Here is a 15,619-nt window from a genome sequence, read left to right on the forward strand (position 1 = left end):
GGTGGATTGCTGATACTTCTCTAATCTCGTTCCGGGTTAGGGCGAGCGAGCCTTTACGGGATCAGCTCCGTGGGATTTTGCCGTATGTTCTTGGTAGAAAAGAGTTATAGGAGTTAACCAAAGGTTAATTAACAAATCCAATCTATATTGCTATAGATTAACAAGTAACAATCTTGTTAAGTAAAGATACTAGTAAGACAGTACAATTTGAGTTGACCACAACGAGAGTAAATAATGAAATCCATCCATCCTTATATCCTCATTGCTTCCAGTCTTGCCATCCTGTCCATCCCATCTTGGCGGGATGGTTGGGATGGCACCGCCATCCCATCGTGTGCTGCCATCCCAGATGGCCAGCCTTGGCGGGATGGCACATCACGTGACCGAGCCCCGCGATGCCCTTCGTTTCCGGTTAGGATCCCAAGTGGTTCCTCAACCAACATACTGTCATCACCAGGGAGGAGATCCTTCCCGTTGTTACTTGTAACATTAAGTTAGATAGCCTCTACTATAAGTTCGTTAAGGTTAGTAACGTTAGCTCTACTTCTTATAAGTTCTCTACGCACTATTAGCTTAAGGCCCTGGCGATACATGCGCATAAGAGCGTTGTCGTCCTATTCAATGTTCGTGGCGTATTGTTGAAACTAGGTCGTGTAGTCAGCTGCAGACCTAGTTTAGCGTAGGGTCTAAATCTTTTATTTAGCGATTAGGGATTCCTTAAAGGGTAAGAAGTTTTGTCGCATCCTAGTCTTAAAAGCGTCCTAATCTTCGACTAGGGTGGTGTTGTCAGCGTTAGTGATGGAGTTATCCATGTAACGTTTAATAATCAAGTTAGCCTATTTTTCTGCGTCACCTCAAAGGTACGTAGTAGCTAAAACAACCTTATTGTTGTTCTTAATTTTGTCTCTAGCTAGGTAGAAGTAATAGTTAACCTAGAGGAGCTAAGCTTTGAGCTTGTTGCGGTCGCCATAGTAAAGGTTAGGCTTGTAGGCGTTAACTATAGTTCCTCTAGTCTAGGAAGCGGTTGGGGTGTCTATTGCAATATCGCTTATTGTGAGGGTGTTTAAAGTGTTAAGAGTATAGATCAAGTGGAAGTAATATAAGACTTCTAGTATTGATCTTCTTGTTGGTTGGTTTTCGCAGATATAGCGGCAGTGTGCAAGAGGACGGTTACTTTAGGCAAGTAGAATAACTTTCTGTATTGTACTTGTACTTAAAACTTAAGTTAAACACATTAAGCTATAAGGGCTCAATGCCTAATGCTATATACTTGTGTAGTCCTAGTGTCCTAGTAGTCCTAGTAGTAACGAGGGGTTGTAGGACTACGGGGATCGGTAGGACTAGTCACGTGGTCCTAGTGAGTCCTAGTGCATGAAGCATGCCAAGGCTAAGTAGGATCTATAGGACTCGTCACGTGATTCCTTTTCTTGCTACATTCCCGCCGTCTCTCAGATTACCCGTAAAACAAATCTAACGGCGAAATGTCCTCCACATTCCAAGGCTGGTCGTAACAGTATATTGCTATATATACTAGCTAATTTAAAGTATAACTATTTTTATACTGGAACTAGGGCTTTAGTAAGGCGCATATAACTCTATATAATCAAAATTCTACTCTACTTCTTGATATAAGCTATGAGTAGTATAGTAAGAAATACTATTTTCAAAATAGTTATATTTATGATTATCTTAGATAAGTAGTAATTCTATACTTAATTATATATAATTTAAAGATTATAATATAATATCATTCTAGAAAGGCTACAAATGAAAAGAAGAAAGGTTATTTCAGACTTAAAGAAAGGCTAAATAATATGTAAAAATTTAAAAAATCCAAAAGTCTTATAGATGATAAAAAAAGTAGACTAAGTAAGAAAAGTAAGGTTATAAGAGCTATTTAATAAGAGGTAAAACTAACTTAAGTATAACTTGATGAATACAAGAAGATAGAGAATTATAATAAGCTTTTTAGTCATCAATAAAGTACTAGTAGATAAAATCTATAGAAGGATACTTGATAAAAAATATAAATTAATACTTCTCTTACAACTGAATATTTTTTAAAATCTATTTTATACAGAAAAAGCGTTGAAGGTTTCTTTATATAAAGGTATAGTAGACTACAATATTGAATTAAAAAAATAAAGATAGCTATATTCTATTGCTACTATAGGGTATACTTTATAGTGTGATGGGCGGGCCTAACGGGACAAGCGTACAACTACTTACGCCATCCATAGCCAAAAAGGCAGTAACAAGACTTCAAGCTTCTTGAAGTCTAGGTAGTCGTATAGATATACCTGATCACACACACTTTAGGCGTAGCCTCTTACATATAGTATACTAAGAGAAAACCTTTTAGAAGTATAGTAATAGTGTTTAAACTTAATGAATAAAAGATGAATTAAAATAAGTTTATTCTTAGTAAAAGCCTTGATTTCCCTACTAAAAAAAGAGATGATTAAGAAAAGTTCTATATAGACTACTAAAGTCTAAATAAAATTATAAAAGTAAATTATTATCTACGTTTACTAATTAAAAAAATACGACGTAGCTTAGCTAAGGCCTAATAGTTTACTAAAGTTAATATTAAGTTATACTTTTATAAGATTTGAATAGTGGAAGAAAAATACTTTATAGCTTTTTAAATAAAGTTTAGACTCTTTAAGTAGCTAGTATAGTTCTTTATACTATTTCAGGCGCTATCTACCTTTAAGCGCTATTTAAACTATATACTATAAAAGATACTCAGAGACTTTATAATAGTATACTTACATAGAATCTTTATTTATTGAATTAAATTTAAAAAAGACTGCTTTAAAAAGGTTAAAAATGCTTAAAACTTTTAAAAAAGTAGGCTTATTTCTTAACTTAAAAGAATATACTTTTACTATAAAGATAACATACTACTTAAGATATATTATCAAAATAAGATCTTGTATCTAGCTGAACTAAGAAAGCATATAAGTAATTTCAAAATATAAACTTTTTATCAATACTAAAAGAGTTCAGAAACACTTAGGCTTTATAAACTTTTATAGAAACTTTATAAACTTCTTTTCAAATATTATAGCTCTATTATTCAATTTTATAAAATATAATATAGAATTTATATAAAGAAATAACGTGGTTCATAAGCGAGTCGGTCACCCAAGCGAGTCGGTCACTCCCCACTAGCGCGTTGACGTTAACACGTTATTACAGTCTTTTATTACAGTTAATAAACTATTGCAATATACTAAATTAATTATTAGAATCGCTACTATTACTTACACTATCTATTTTAACTACGCAGGTACGAGCGTTGTGTCTAGTCTGCTTGCAACGCCCGCACCGCCGCTCTCCTCGCACCCTCTTCGACGCACTCTCACCATCACCACGACTGCTACCCGCCTGTTCAGCTAATACTTCTTGTACTTCGCCTACAGTAAGAGTCTCTTCTGTCCGTACGTATCGCCGCTTGCGGCTCTTACGCTTATTTGCTGTGTCTAGAGCCTCTCAAAGAGCAGCTACTTCCTCTCTCATAAGCGTCATCTCATGTGCTATTTGCTAAGCCCCTTTACTTAGCTATACAACCTTCTTATCAAGAGAATTTGCAGAAGACCTAGGGCGGTTTCTTACACTCTGTTAAATAAGAGTACTTTAAGCCTCAACCTCGCGCGCGTTGCGTGGTGTCTGCGCCTGCCAGGCGGCTGTCCGTCGTGGTGATTGTACTAGCGTCTGCACCACTACATCAAGCTTAGATAGCACAGCCTGTGGGTTATATAGGACTAGACCAGCGCCTCTAAAGCTAGCTTGGATATTCTCCTTTGTAATAGACTGCTCAAAAGCAGCCTTAAAGGCTAGTAGGAAGGTTTCCTTGCTAATATAGTGGGTGCGGTTGCGTGCCAAGCCTGAAACAGCGTCGCCATACTTACGCTTCAATGGCGAGAAGCAGGCGACGTTAAGGGGCTGCAACAGGTGAGACGAATGTGGAGGCATGCAGAGAAGAATAATATTCTTCTCCTTGCAAAGATCTTGAAATTCGATGGAGCAGTAGCTCTCATGGCCGTTGATAATAAGTAGTCGATACCCACCCACAGTAGAGCTCTTTGTATAGGTATTAAAGTGCTCTAACTAGGCAAGACTAAGCTAATTATTCATCTAGCTATTAGGACTAACTTTAAGAACCCAGTTAGCAAGCAAATTCTTAAACTAGACGTTGATAAGCACCTTGCCCGCAAAGACAACAAACAGTGGTATCTGGCGACCCGACGCGCCTACGCCTTAGATCACAGTAACCCACTTACGGTTGCCTAGCTGTATCTGCTTCTTTTTCCTATATTCTTTTAATGCTGTGATTAATAACTTTAATAAAATCTTGCCTATTATAAAGCTAGTTTCGTTAAAGTTGTAGATATCGTCGTCCACAATACCCCACTTCTGCCTTGTCGCCTGGACTAAGTCAAACTAGCGCTGGATAGCCACTGGGTCCTCGCAGGCGGCTCGCTGGTGATTATAGGGACGGCTCTAGCGCGTACGGAGCTCAGCAGTCCGCCTAACAAAGTTGTCAACCTAATTCTTGCTAATAGGGTTGCCACCACGCTCCTCTAACAGTTTATTAGCCATTGCTCGAACCTTAGCCTTTGTAGGGGCAAATCCACGCGCAGACTCTTCAAAAATACGTCTAATAATAGCCTCCTCTTCTAACTTATTTAGGCGCTTTAAATTTAGTTTATAGTCGCGTTAGGGGCGCTTTCCAGCCTGTTGATTAGATATTGTACTTTAAGGCACGTTATAGATAGAGGCAGCGCGTCTTTAGCTTTAAACATATTGTAATTAGATATTACAAAGAGCAAGTTAAAGATCTAATTTAGGACAAGTTAATTAATAGTTGTGTTGTTGAGACATAACGCGTTGTAGTATCAACGTCGACGCGCTGGTGGGGAGTGACCGACTCGCTTGGGTGACCGACTCGCTCATGAACCACGTTAGACCCTAAAGTTTTATTAGAGTTTTTAAATATATGCTACTACTTAATTAAGTATATATATTGATTTTTATATGTAATAATATTTATAAATGTATAGCTCAAGTAGTATCAAGCTTTAAAGCTTAGTACTATACTAGCATTGGATTTCATGTCGCAGGGCTGAACATCTCTTTGCCTGGCATCAGCTCATTCTCGGCGCCCGAGTAGACAGTGCTAAGATCCTGGTCTACGAGCTTGGCAAACCGCTCGCAGAAATCCAAGAAGAGATCACACATGGGGCGAGCTTGACTTGGTAGTTTGCTGGAGAGGCCAAGCGCATACAAGGCACAATGTCGCGCTTAGCCCTACCAGGGCGGCGATCCCTTGTCATTGAGCAGATCATTAGTGTTGCGACTGCACTAGTCCCGTAGCACTTTCCCATCGCTTTGGCGCTTTGGAAGGCGAGTGCGGCTTTGGCAGCCGGCTGTACTATCTTCATCAAGCCTTCCCTTTCACTCAGAGCCAAGATTGCATTTGGCAATAAGAACGGCGCTTCAAGGCGGGGCGAAATGGCACAGTGTGGTGGATATTTTATGCAACCCTTGATTTTGTCAGATGTTGAACACGAAATGGCTCTGAGCTAAGAAGAGGCATTTGCACGGATCTTGTGCATATTAAGGTTTGAGACAGAAGCAGAGGTTACTCAAGGGCGAACAATACTAGCATGTGACTGGCGGCATACGTCTTCACTTGAAACAATCATCGCTTGTGGCTTATGTTTAAGAAACTTGAAGCTGGCATAATTGGATTGGGAAGTTGTGTCTATTCGTAGACGTGGCCAAGCAGGTTCTGGGCTGACCCTTCTTTCTGTAGAATTCTGGAAACAGCTCGGACGCCGAGGCACCTTTTGGGGCCATGAAGGAGAGCGGCAAAGACGTTGCGGGCAACAAATCTTTGAGAAGTAAATCGGGCACGTTGACAGTGGAAGGAATCAATGAATAAGAACATGTCCATGAACTCTGGTGCTATACCTCACGATCAATGATGATCTGTTAGTATTGATGAATACACTGTTATTTCATGAATCTCGTGTCATTACTTGTACAATTTCACCTGGGAACTTAAACAAGAGAGAGGATTGAGCTTCCAAACCTCTGTCTGAGCTATCGCAAAATCATGGAGGTGCTGACTCAGTAACTGCAGTATGGACAGTTATGAGAGATCTGGCATCGCACGCAGCTACGTAAGGGGTCAAGAAATTAAACCCACAACGCGCTCCCAGCATAGAAGCGGAAAAGACCGTGTTCTAGGCTAGACGATAGAAACATAATCTTCAAAGCGCAGGTGTCGCGCTGATTTCGAGGCAGATGTGAATTGACATGGCGCTCCAGATGACTGGGACTGGAAATGGTCCGCGGGCAGTGTGAACAGTTTTCTTCTGGAGACATAAAAGACATGGGGTTTAGGTAAGTAAGTACTAGTACTTATCGGGATTAGCGCGGATTCCCCGCATCTTCCCCGCATCTCCGCATTTCCAAGGAACGGGGGCACAACCGCATTCGATTGCAACGCGCGTCTAGAAAAAAGCCATCGACTTTGCGGGACTACTCACACCACCTGGCATGTTCAAGGGCGCAGTCAACACAAACAAGTCCCATCGCCCTTGCTCCTTACATATCTCGCTGAGTTTCTCCAAATCAAAAAGCTCTCCGTTGGGGATACCCTATCCTGCCAGAAGCACTTCGTGCATAAACAACCCCAGCATCTTTTCCGACAGCTTCTCTCAAACATACTCCTTCTTTGCCGGATATACCTCGCAAGCCAGGCTGTCACCGCCAACGACTGCGAAACCCCGTGTCCCAGATACAGCGCAGCATTTCCATAGAGCCTTCGACCCCGGCATGTTGTGAGTCTTGGTAGTCGCGTATGCCATTCGCTCACTGACGCGATCCATCTCACTGTGACGTAGTTGTGGATTGAAGACATACACATCGTCGAAGCCGAGCCTGCCCAAAAGGCCGACAATGTGGTGCTGCGCTGGCTGGCGGTCGAAATTTGCAATGTTGAGCTGACTCATGTCCCAAGCCAAGGTTGTGCGCTGCCCTGATCTAATGCATTGTATCGCCGCCGCAGCGACCATTTCAGAGGTGACAATGACAAGACGCCCTAATCCCTCTGTGTAACTACCAGCTTCCGCCTGATTCCATACACGGCGGTAGTTTGGGAGCAGATCGGACGGAACAGTGTGGAGTACTCTCGCTTCTTCTACTTTTTGATTCGTGGTCATGGTTGGAGCTGTCAATTTCTTGTTTTGTGGCAAAAATAAAATTTGCACCAGAAGTTGTGTAGCTGCCGCGTACATGTCGTGGTTCTGTCCGGTGACACTGGAGGCGCGCTACGAGGCTCATGTACCACTCGGCAGTCTAAGCCAGGGAAAAGCAAACTTGGAAGCTTCTTTCATTGCCCAGGGCCATTGACCCACCATCACCAGTTCCAATAGCTTTAGTGATGCCGCTGCTTTGGTGCTACATGGATAGGTTTGGAATTTGTCGTGGTACAAGCTGGTGTTGTCGGCGAACTTACCCACAACCATTGTTCAGGAACAACTTTACCCTATATTTCACTCCATTTAACCCGCATCCCCCCAAATGCGCCATCAATATCACATGGTACCATGAGTCCCAGTCTTGCCGGCAAGGTTGCAATTGTTACTGAGAGGGTGTCTGGCTATAGGGAAAGAAATCGCTCAGAAATTTCTTAACAAGGCCGCAAGGGTAGCCATTGCAGACCTATCCAAGGCCTCAGCACAAAGTGCAGCTAAAGAGCTGTGCTGCAGTGCTTTTTGTATCGATATCACTCAGCAAGGCGATTGGGAGAGACTTCGAAAGCACACAGTCGAAACGTTTGGAACATTGAACATCATTGTCCATAACGCTGGCACCACGTACAAGAACAAGCCCACAGAGCAAGTCACTCCAGCCGATTTCGATTCGGTCTTTGATGTCAATTTCCGCTCCATCTTCCTCTCGACCACCACTCTGGTACCGTGGTTTTGGGAAAAAGGCAGGTCTGCAAGCTTCATCAATGCGGCGACAGACTGATGATAACACATAGTAATTTTTACCTTTGAGATAGTTGTTTCAAGCTAAATTGTGGCTGATAGTTTTAGAAATAGGGTGGTCACTTAGGTGATCTGTTTATTCCATCGGCCGTCCGAATAATGGGCTCTATGTGGATCCTTGATCATGAAGTTATCAACTTAGAGTAAAGTTCTATCACTATGAGTGCAATAAGGAAACTTGAGCGGCTAACATGCTGCCACAAACGATTCAACTCAATTAGTGAGTCAGCATAAGGCGAACAGCTTAGATGGAAGTTCTGCTGCACAGAGTCAATGTGGGAGCAAAAGGTAATACCTATTGCTCCATAGCAATAGCGGAACAGATATACTCCAACAGTCAATATGATAGTTACCCCTAGAATATAGCTGCGTCTTCTTTAGCCTTTTTGAGTATATTTGACTGTCAAACTATATAATGTTATAATCTCACGTAAAATTGATACAGGGGAACGATATTGGTTATGCGACTAAAGTATCAGGAGAAAACTTCCTTAATTGTGTCTTTAGTGGTGCCTACAGACTAAATATGCCTTTGTTATACATTACTAGAAAAAAGCAAGAGCATTGGGAGGACTGGCAACCCCGCCTGCGACCTGTGTTCAAGAAATTCAACTCCTGCTTAGAAAAGCCAGAAAGGCCAGAAGACTTACGTTTAGAGGCTCACTCGAAATGAAGAAGGTATATCTTCCCAACTCTTGACAGGTAGTGCTCAAGTGCTCCAAGTCAAACAATTCACCAATAGGCATTCCCCAACCGGCCAGCAACCATTCATGTAAATGCCATTGCGCCTCCGTGCAGGGCCATTTTTCGAACAATCTCGTGTCGCCTGCGACGGCGGCAAATCTATTGTTCCAGAAAAATTCTAGAAGCTCTTTCGACGGCTCTAACCCAATATTCTTGGGCTTCTCTTTCTGATACACCTCATGAAGCTCCCGCCTTCGCTTGGGTGACATGGAATCATACTGATGTATGTATCCGCTGCGTACAAACAATATGTCACCCTCTCGGAAGTCGGATAGGCTAAGCCCTTGAGCTTTCGCAGCCAACATCAGTGAATCAAATGTGATACCATACGCTGAAAAAGCGTCGATATCTTTGTGGCCCTCCTCTTCCATCCATCGATACCAATCTATTAAAACACCTCTTCCTGCAATTCCTTTCCTCGCCATGGCTGATCTCATCTTAGTCGTGAGGTTTGTGTAATCAAAGGGGGGGAGGGGTATACTTTGTAATCCATTGACATCAGACTTTTCAAACTCTTCCGCAGTATGACCCATGAAGTAAACCTGCAGAATGGCATTGTTAGATATATTTACAGTCAACAACAACCTCTTACCTTCTCTTCCTGATAGCCATAATGTCTGGTTCCGTCCCATTGTGAGCTGATCTGTGTATTGAAGTACAACTTTGACACAAATGTAAGATTTTCCGTCAACCTTCGATCCCTTACGGGGTCACGCTTCTCACCTCTTCGTCATGTGCGATTTTCAGTGGTGCTTTGTTGATCAGCTTTACCTCCGTGAACATCCTTGCAAATCGAGGATTTGATGGTCCCATCATAGACCAACTATGATTGTAAGAGGTCTCATACTTTCAGCAAGATACCTTTTCGTCACTTACTTTAGAGAGACACGCTTTCCAGTGCGAATTTCTTTCTTTGCCGAATTTTTGACCACATCATCAGTAAGATAATTGAGTGTCCCAAGTTGGTCGTCGACACCCCATAGGCCCCAAGCATTGCCGTGAGGACCATTTTTGTTGACAGGGAGACCGGAAAAGTCAACGAAGGGAGTTGCTGCCATCTGATTTGATACTGATAGATGTTGTGACAGTGGCAGGGTACCGCAGCACGATAGAAGTCAGGGAACAGGCTTTTGAACCGCAATCGGTTAGTAGGCAAGAAGCTATATAGATAAGTAGCTGGCTTCAAGCTGTCGGAGTGGGGGGTGGTTGTTTCTTCTATCTATCGCAGCTACCGTATTTATCACGCCCGAAACGTAGTCACGTGCATAGCACTACACCACAGTATCCTTCAACTGTGCAACTGTTGTCCAGTATTAATGTAGCTTCAGACTCCACAGTAGAGCAAGCGTAAACGGTCGGCAAGTGCTGGGTGATTATCATGAGTCGAATCGGCATTGTGGCGACGCGTGACGTCGCCAGTGCAGAGATCGGTAGTCGTGCGATTGGCTTCATATCGAAGCGATGGTAACATCGGAAGGACACCGAGGAAGTACCCCACCCTAATTCTTCTCCACAGTCGCTCCAGGAATCCGCTAACCGCACACAGTTCTCCTCCCCATGCCCATTCTCCTGCGCAAAGCCGGTGAGTGGATCTGACAATCTAGAGCTAAATTGTGCGGAGCATCTTCGTCTCGTATATTTCTTCGACACATCGATAGACTCTCCCGACACTTTGCTGTTGGAATTTTGGCGATGTCTTTAAAAACCATGGGACTTAAAGCAGAGAATGTGCTAGACGAAATACAGCTTGAGTATGCCGGTTTGTCAGTTGAAGAAGTCGAGATTATGCGATTGTTTGAAGGGGAGCGAGGCAAGAAGGTGGTCCACAAGGTATGTAACATTGACCTGCGTCACTCGTCTTCAACCTTGTTTCAGTCAATTAAACTCGGTAGATCGACCGACGACTAATCACAGTTATGGCGATTCTTTACTTGATGTCACACATTGATCGCGCAAATATTGGAAATGCGTCTATTGAAGGTATGCCGCGTGACCTTCAATTAACAGGTAATCAATACAATGTTGCGTCAACAATATTCTTTGTACCTTATATCATTTTCGGTACGTTCGCGGAGGAACTTGAGCAAATATCTTAGGTATTTTACTCAACGCCACTAGAAATCCCTTCTAACATGGTGTTAAAACATGTGCGACCAAACATTTGGTTGTCCTTTCTCGTGATCAGTTGGGGGATAACCATGACCTGCATGGGCGCAGTACAGAGCTACTCAGGTCCGCTTGCATGCCGAGTCATGTTAGGATTAGCAGAGGTACTGATAAACCTTTTCCCTGTTTTCTCTCCACTACAGCACTACGATTGCTAAAACAATACAGGCTGGATTTTTCCCTGGTGCCGTTTTCATCGTCAGCAGCTGGTACATACGTACGGAGCTACAACAACGTCTCGCCCTATTCTATACCGCATCGGCTTTTTCCGGCGCTTTCAGTGGCCTCCTCGCCTATGCGATTGCCAAGCTTGATGGCGTGGGCGGAGTTGCTGCCTGGCGCTGGATCTTCCTTCTCGAAGGCGCCGTCACGGTAACTATAGACCTGGTGATGCCTTTCATCATCATTCAGTCCCCCGAACGAGCAAACTGGTTGACTTTGGAGGAGAAGAGATTCGTTGATATCCTTCTGCGTCTCGCTGGCGTCCGAAGTGCTACTGAAGAAGGCGACAAATTCTCTCGGAAGCTGCTGTTTCATGCCATGTTTGACTGGAAAGTCAACTTGGGCATTATTATGGCTTGGGCAAATGCAGCACCATCTTCAGCATTCGAATTCACATTGCCCAAGATTCTTACCGAGTTTGGATATACGTCATCGAAAGCCCAGCTTATGTCCATACCGCCTTACGTTGCCGGTGGCATCTCTTCGTGGCTCGTTGGTCGCACTGCGGACCGCTTCGCTTGGAAATTCCCATTCGTTGTTGGTCCAATGTGTGTGCTGTTGACTGGATTGGCTATTTTGTATAGTTCATCCAAGGATCTTGCTGCTCATGTCCCTGTCATGTATTTTGCAGTTATCTTAGCCCAAATTGGCATATACCCTCTACTACCTGGTATATCGGCTTGGAAGGGCAACAACCTGGCGCCATCTTGGAAGCGTTCTATCGGGCTTGCGTGGATGCTTGCAGCCGGCAATTTTGGGAGTACGTGTCCCTTGAGAACGCAGTTACATTTCTCTCAGGATATACAGAAGTATGCTAATTCGTTTTAGGTTTGATTGGAACCAATATCTTTTTAGCTAAAGAGGCACCTGTCTATACCACTGGCTATGCTACTTCAATTTCCATAGTTTTGTTGGCGATGGTGGCCGCAATACTGCAGGAAATTCTCCTTTGGCGAAAGAACAAATGCCGAGCCGAAGTGTCGGGAGATGAGATCAGATCTCAATACACTCAGGTTGAACTCGACGCTCAAGGGGATAGAAGCAAACTATATCATTATACACTCTAGAGCACTCTTCATCGCTTTATGTTTAGCAGGATTGAATAAGCACCCAGGCAGCGCGCTACCGCTGGGCAATCTTGGTTTCGCATATCCTCACGCCCCACGTGGGGTTTTCAGTAGCGACATCAAACGCAATGCATAGATATATAGACCTAGTGAGATTCCATGAGAGGCGTTTTCTGAATTTTTACATATGATGAGGTTGTTGAATCGTGATGCAAACTAGTGACTCGTATCTTGGCTGCAGAAATCAATGATTATGTTCCCCAAATACCTGGTGGAAACATCCCTTTTCCCCCATGGTGACATGTGCAATTGTTGATATAACCCGTCTCGGAAGGACTGGTCTCATGAAATAGCTCATGGTGCGAATAATCTATAGGTCTTTTCTGTACAATAAGGCTGCAATAGATGGTTCCTTGAAGGAAAGTAAATCGGTAGGAAGTTATTCATTGGCGCACCTTGATTTGAGCTGGGATTGTTGACAGGATGGACATGTGTGAATAGCGTAGCAAGTGTGTGACCGAAGGGTACGCCACTGCAGCAAACCCTTGTTTTGCGCCATGTGACTCATAGCTGCTATTCAAGCTCGACCAGCTCGCTAGAAGACAATAGATGTCTCACAAATGGATTGGTACGGTTATAAAGATTTTTCATGAATATCTACCATGGACGAGTCAAAGGTGTGTCTAACAACTGCATGCCACCTATGTAATATAACGGAACCCATTGAGAACAGCACGTTGCGCGTCATCATCCAAACGCGCTACAGCATCTGGATCATTGCAATCAGTGGTCTGGGCCAACCTCTCGAATTCTTTGTTGCCACGGCGCAAAAGGAAGCATAGGGCTAGGATGGATGAGAAAGCTAGTGCCTGGAATGCTAGCGTACATGCCCAAGAGACAGTAAAATTAGGCTCATATTGATCAAGCCAAAAGCAGTTGGCAAACAGTGATGCTATATTAGCATACGAATTAGCGATACCGATCGCTGCAGCCCTCTTGATTGGTGGTCTGGGTATAGTGGAAGATAACCAGGTATAGGTGGTAGAGTAGACACCAAAGGTGCCGGCGCAGACAAGGAAGGTGAATGCATAGCGGGCCCAGTGGTTGTGGAGGACGGTTATCATGAGGATTTATCCCAGCATGGCCACCACAGCGGAGATTCCGGCGCCCATGGATCGATTTTGTTTTTTGTCAGCGACAACGGCGAAACTGAGGGCCCAGATGAATGCAAACAAATATGGCGGTGACGTGAGCAGAAGCACCGTCGTATTATCTTTGAAACCAATTTGTTTGATGAGTGTCGGAAAGAAGTGAGAATAGGATATGGATGCCGTTGTTGCCATTTGTAGGCACGCAAACAGCCACACGCGTATATCCTTGGATGCCTGGACGATTCCACGCCATATTCTGACGTCTTCTTCTCCAAGCGCATCATCACTGCCGGCATCTGCAGCCAGCCGCCCTTGGGCGACGACCTTTTCTTCTTCGGATAGCCACTTTGTGGTAGCAGGGTAGTCTGGGAGAAAGATCATGGCAGTCAAGCCCTGTAAACAAGACGACGATTAGAATGCGGCGGCAAATTTCAATGTGGGGGGAAGATGCTGCTTACTACGACAATGGTAGCCAGACCCTCGAGGATAAAGAGCCACCTCCAAGCAGCCAATTGGCCAACACCCTTCATGCCGGACAGAATGCCAGCGGAGATGAGACCGGCAAAACAATTCGACAGCAACAGTCCGCATATCAGCAGAGCCATTCTAACGCCCAGCTCGCGCTTAGTATACCAGCAGCTGAGCAGATATACGGCACCTGGGAAAAAGGGTGCTTCGACAAGGCCAAGGAAAAAGCGAACTGCAAGAAGACCACCTGGTGAACTTGTTGCGCTAGTACAGCCACTGACAATGGCCCATGTTATGATACAACCAGGCTAGCAAAAAACTTAGCTGCAGTGACGGGGCATGTACATAAGATGATGAGAATGTGGGGGGAGGGGGAGGGCGCCACGTACAAGATACAGAGATGGGCGTAGCTTGGTCATAAGCATGGTTGCAGGGAGTTGCATAGCGATATATCCGGCCGAGAAGATGGATATGGCGGTTTGGTAGAGAGGGCCGGTGACATGGGTGTCCTTTTGGAGCCCATAGAGGCGGGCCTGGGTGATGGAGTTTCGATCGAGATAGTTGAATAGATAGATGGTGACGACAAGAGGGAGTAGCCGGCTGTCGATCTTTCGGACGAGGTGCTTCTCCGTCTCTTTGGAGAACTCGGGCGTGTATGATCTGTAAGTGTCGATGACAGTATTGGGCTTGTCGAGAGACTCTACATGTCTGGTGCACGAGAGCTTGTCCATGTCTCTGTCGACATTGCTCATGTCGGTGGGCGGTGCAGCAGGCATGTTGCAGGTAGTCGAGTGAAAAGCACGAATGGAGTGTGCAAGATGTATTCACGGCGGGGCTTCCCCATGGGGTATTTGGGAGGTATAAATACCACGTGGTCATTTACGAAAGAGGGTACTGGCCCGGTCATGGCGGACATGGGCCGAAGGCATTGTCTACGCCATGAGGGTGGTGGATGAAGTGGGTTGGAAACAGCCGATTCTACAACTACAGTGGACCATGGCCGACGCAACCTAGTTGCCAAACAGGCGGCACGGATTGTTGACCAGCATATCCTGCAGCTGCTGGGCGGACAGCCAGCTCTGCACCGCGGCCAATTCAGCGCCAGCGTGCACGCCTTGCAGCGGACCCGCCTCGAGGTCGGTTTGGGAGGTATCGACATGGGGCCAGTCGCTGCCCCACAACAAGGCGCGGGGAGCGACTCGAGCGAGCAAGGTGACAATGTCCTTCTTGGCGTGGATGTTGTGCGGGCTGCGGCGGTGAAGCGCCGAGATCTTGATGTAGAGGCGGCCGGATTGGAGCAGCTCTACCAGGTCGTGCAATGCGTCGGAGCCGTAGTCGGATGGAGCGACACAAGCAATGTGATCGGCGACAATGCTAAGGCCAGCCAGGTGCTTGTCGGTCAGGATGAAATGCTTGAGCTGCGCCCATGTCGCCAGTGGCAGCTGAGCCGAGACGGACCACCCCAGGCTTTGCACTGGCCTCATTATTATTATTATTATTCCATTAGAGTCTATCTGCAGTCAGTGACTATGTAAGACTTTGGCCAGAGGCCGTTCTAGGTACAATTTGTTTAAAGTGAGAGTGTTCTCTGTATAGTACTGCTATTGTGCTGCGGTTTAGTCGCTTCTAGCTGCGCTTAAAGCAGACTCCAGTTGCTGAAGAGCAGTTTAGTAAACAGGAAGAGATGTTAGACAGCTAGGGCTGTCTTTCCAGCGAGCTCTTTTAGGGC

The 15,619-nt window shown here is 44.8% G+C and overlaps 6 protein-coding genes across 6 annotated transcripts in view; 2 read left to right on the plus strand and 4 right to left on the minus strand.

Moving 5' to 3' along the window:
* Positions 1–6,734: 6,734 nt before the first annotated feature.
* On the minus strand, positions 6,735–7,238 carry SETTUDRAFT_19682 (uncharacterized protein; the record flags this gene model as incomplete). The annotated part of the gene is made up of 1 exon (XM_008026747.1): positions 6,735–7,238. One exon carries the CDS (start codon positions 7,236–7,238, stop codon positions 6,735–6,737), a length of 504 nt encoding a protein of 167 aa, XP_008024938.1.
* A 387-nt stretch (positions 7,239–7,625) lies between these two features.
* Positions 7,626–8,052, plus strand: SETTUDRAFT_19683 (uncharacterized protein; the record flags this gene model as incomplete). The annotated part of the gene is made up of 2 exons (XM_008026748.1): positions 7,626–7,672; positions 7,725–8,052. 2 exons carry the CDS (start codon positions 7,626–7,628, stop codon positions 8,050–8,052), a joined length of 375 nt encoding a protein of 124 aa, XP_008024939.1.
* A 565-nt stretch (positions 8,053–8,617) lies between these two features.
* On the minus strand, positions 8,618–9,874 carry SETTUDRAFT_89099 (uncharacterized protein; the record flags this gene model as incomplete). Its single annotated transcript, XM_008027440.1, has 6 exons — positions 8,618–8,665; positions 8,723–9,243; positions 9,298–9,358; positions 9,409–9,477; positions 9,540–9,639; positions 9,693–9,874. 6 exons carry the CDS (start codon positions 9,872–9,874, stop codon positions 8,618–8,620), a joined length of 981 nt encoding a protein of 326 aa, XP_008025631.1.
* Positions 9,875–10,523: 649 nt separating this feature from the next.
* On the plus strand, positions 10,524–12,271 carry SETTUDRAFT_89040 (uncharacterized protein; the record flags this gene model as incomplete). Its single annotated transcript, XM_008027441.1, has 5 exons — positions 10,524–10,646; positions 10,709–10,877; positions 10,935–11,086; positions 11,151–11,964; positions 12,033–12,271. 5 exons carry the CDS (start codon positions 10,524–10,526, stop codon positions 12,269–12,271), a joined length of 1,497 nt encoding a protein of 498 aa, XP_008025632.1.
* Positions 12,272–13,401: 1,130 nt separating this feature from the next.
* On the minus strand, positions 13,402–14,642 carry SETTUDRAFT_87357 (uncharacterized protein; the record flags this gene model as incomplete). Its single annotated transcript, XM_008027442.1, has 3 exons — positions 13,402–13,815; positions 13,881–14,198; positions 14,280–14,642. 3 exons carry the CDS (start codon positions 14,640–14,642, stop codon positions 13,402–13,404), a joined length of 1,095 nt encoding a protein of 364 aa, XP_008025633.1.
* Positions 14,643–14,900: 258 nt separating this feature from the next.
* SETTUDRAFT_153885 (uncharacterized protein) overlaps positions 14,901–15,619 on the minus strand; it is a gene marked incomplete at both ends in the record, with an annotated part of 5,806 nt that continues 5,087 nt past the window's right edge. Inside the window, one exon of the mRNA XM_008027443.1 lies at positions 14,901–15,404. Within this exon, the coding sequence (XP_008025634.1) occupies positions 14,901–15,404 (504 nt within the window). The remainder of the gene's footprint in view (positions 15,405–15,619) is intronic.

The sequence above is a fragment of the Exserohilum turcica genome (genome assembly GCF_000359705.1).
Source record: "Exserohilum turcica Et28A unplaced genomic scaffold SETTUscaffold_2, whole genome shotgun sequence".
NCBI classification, from domain to species: Eukaryota; Fungi; Ascomycota; class Dothideomycetes; order Pleosporales; family Pleosporaceae; genus Exserohilum; species Exserohilum turcicum.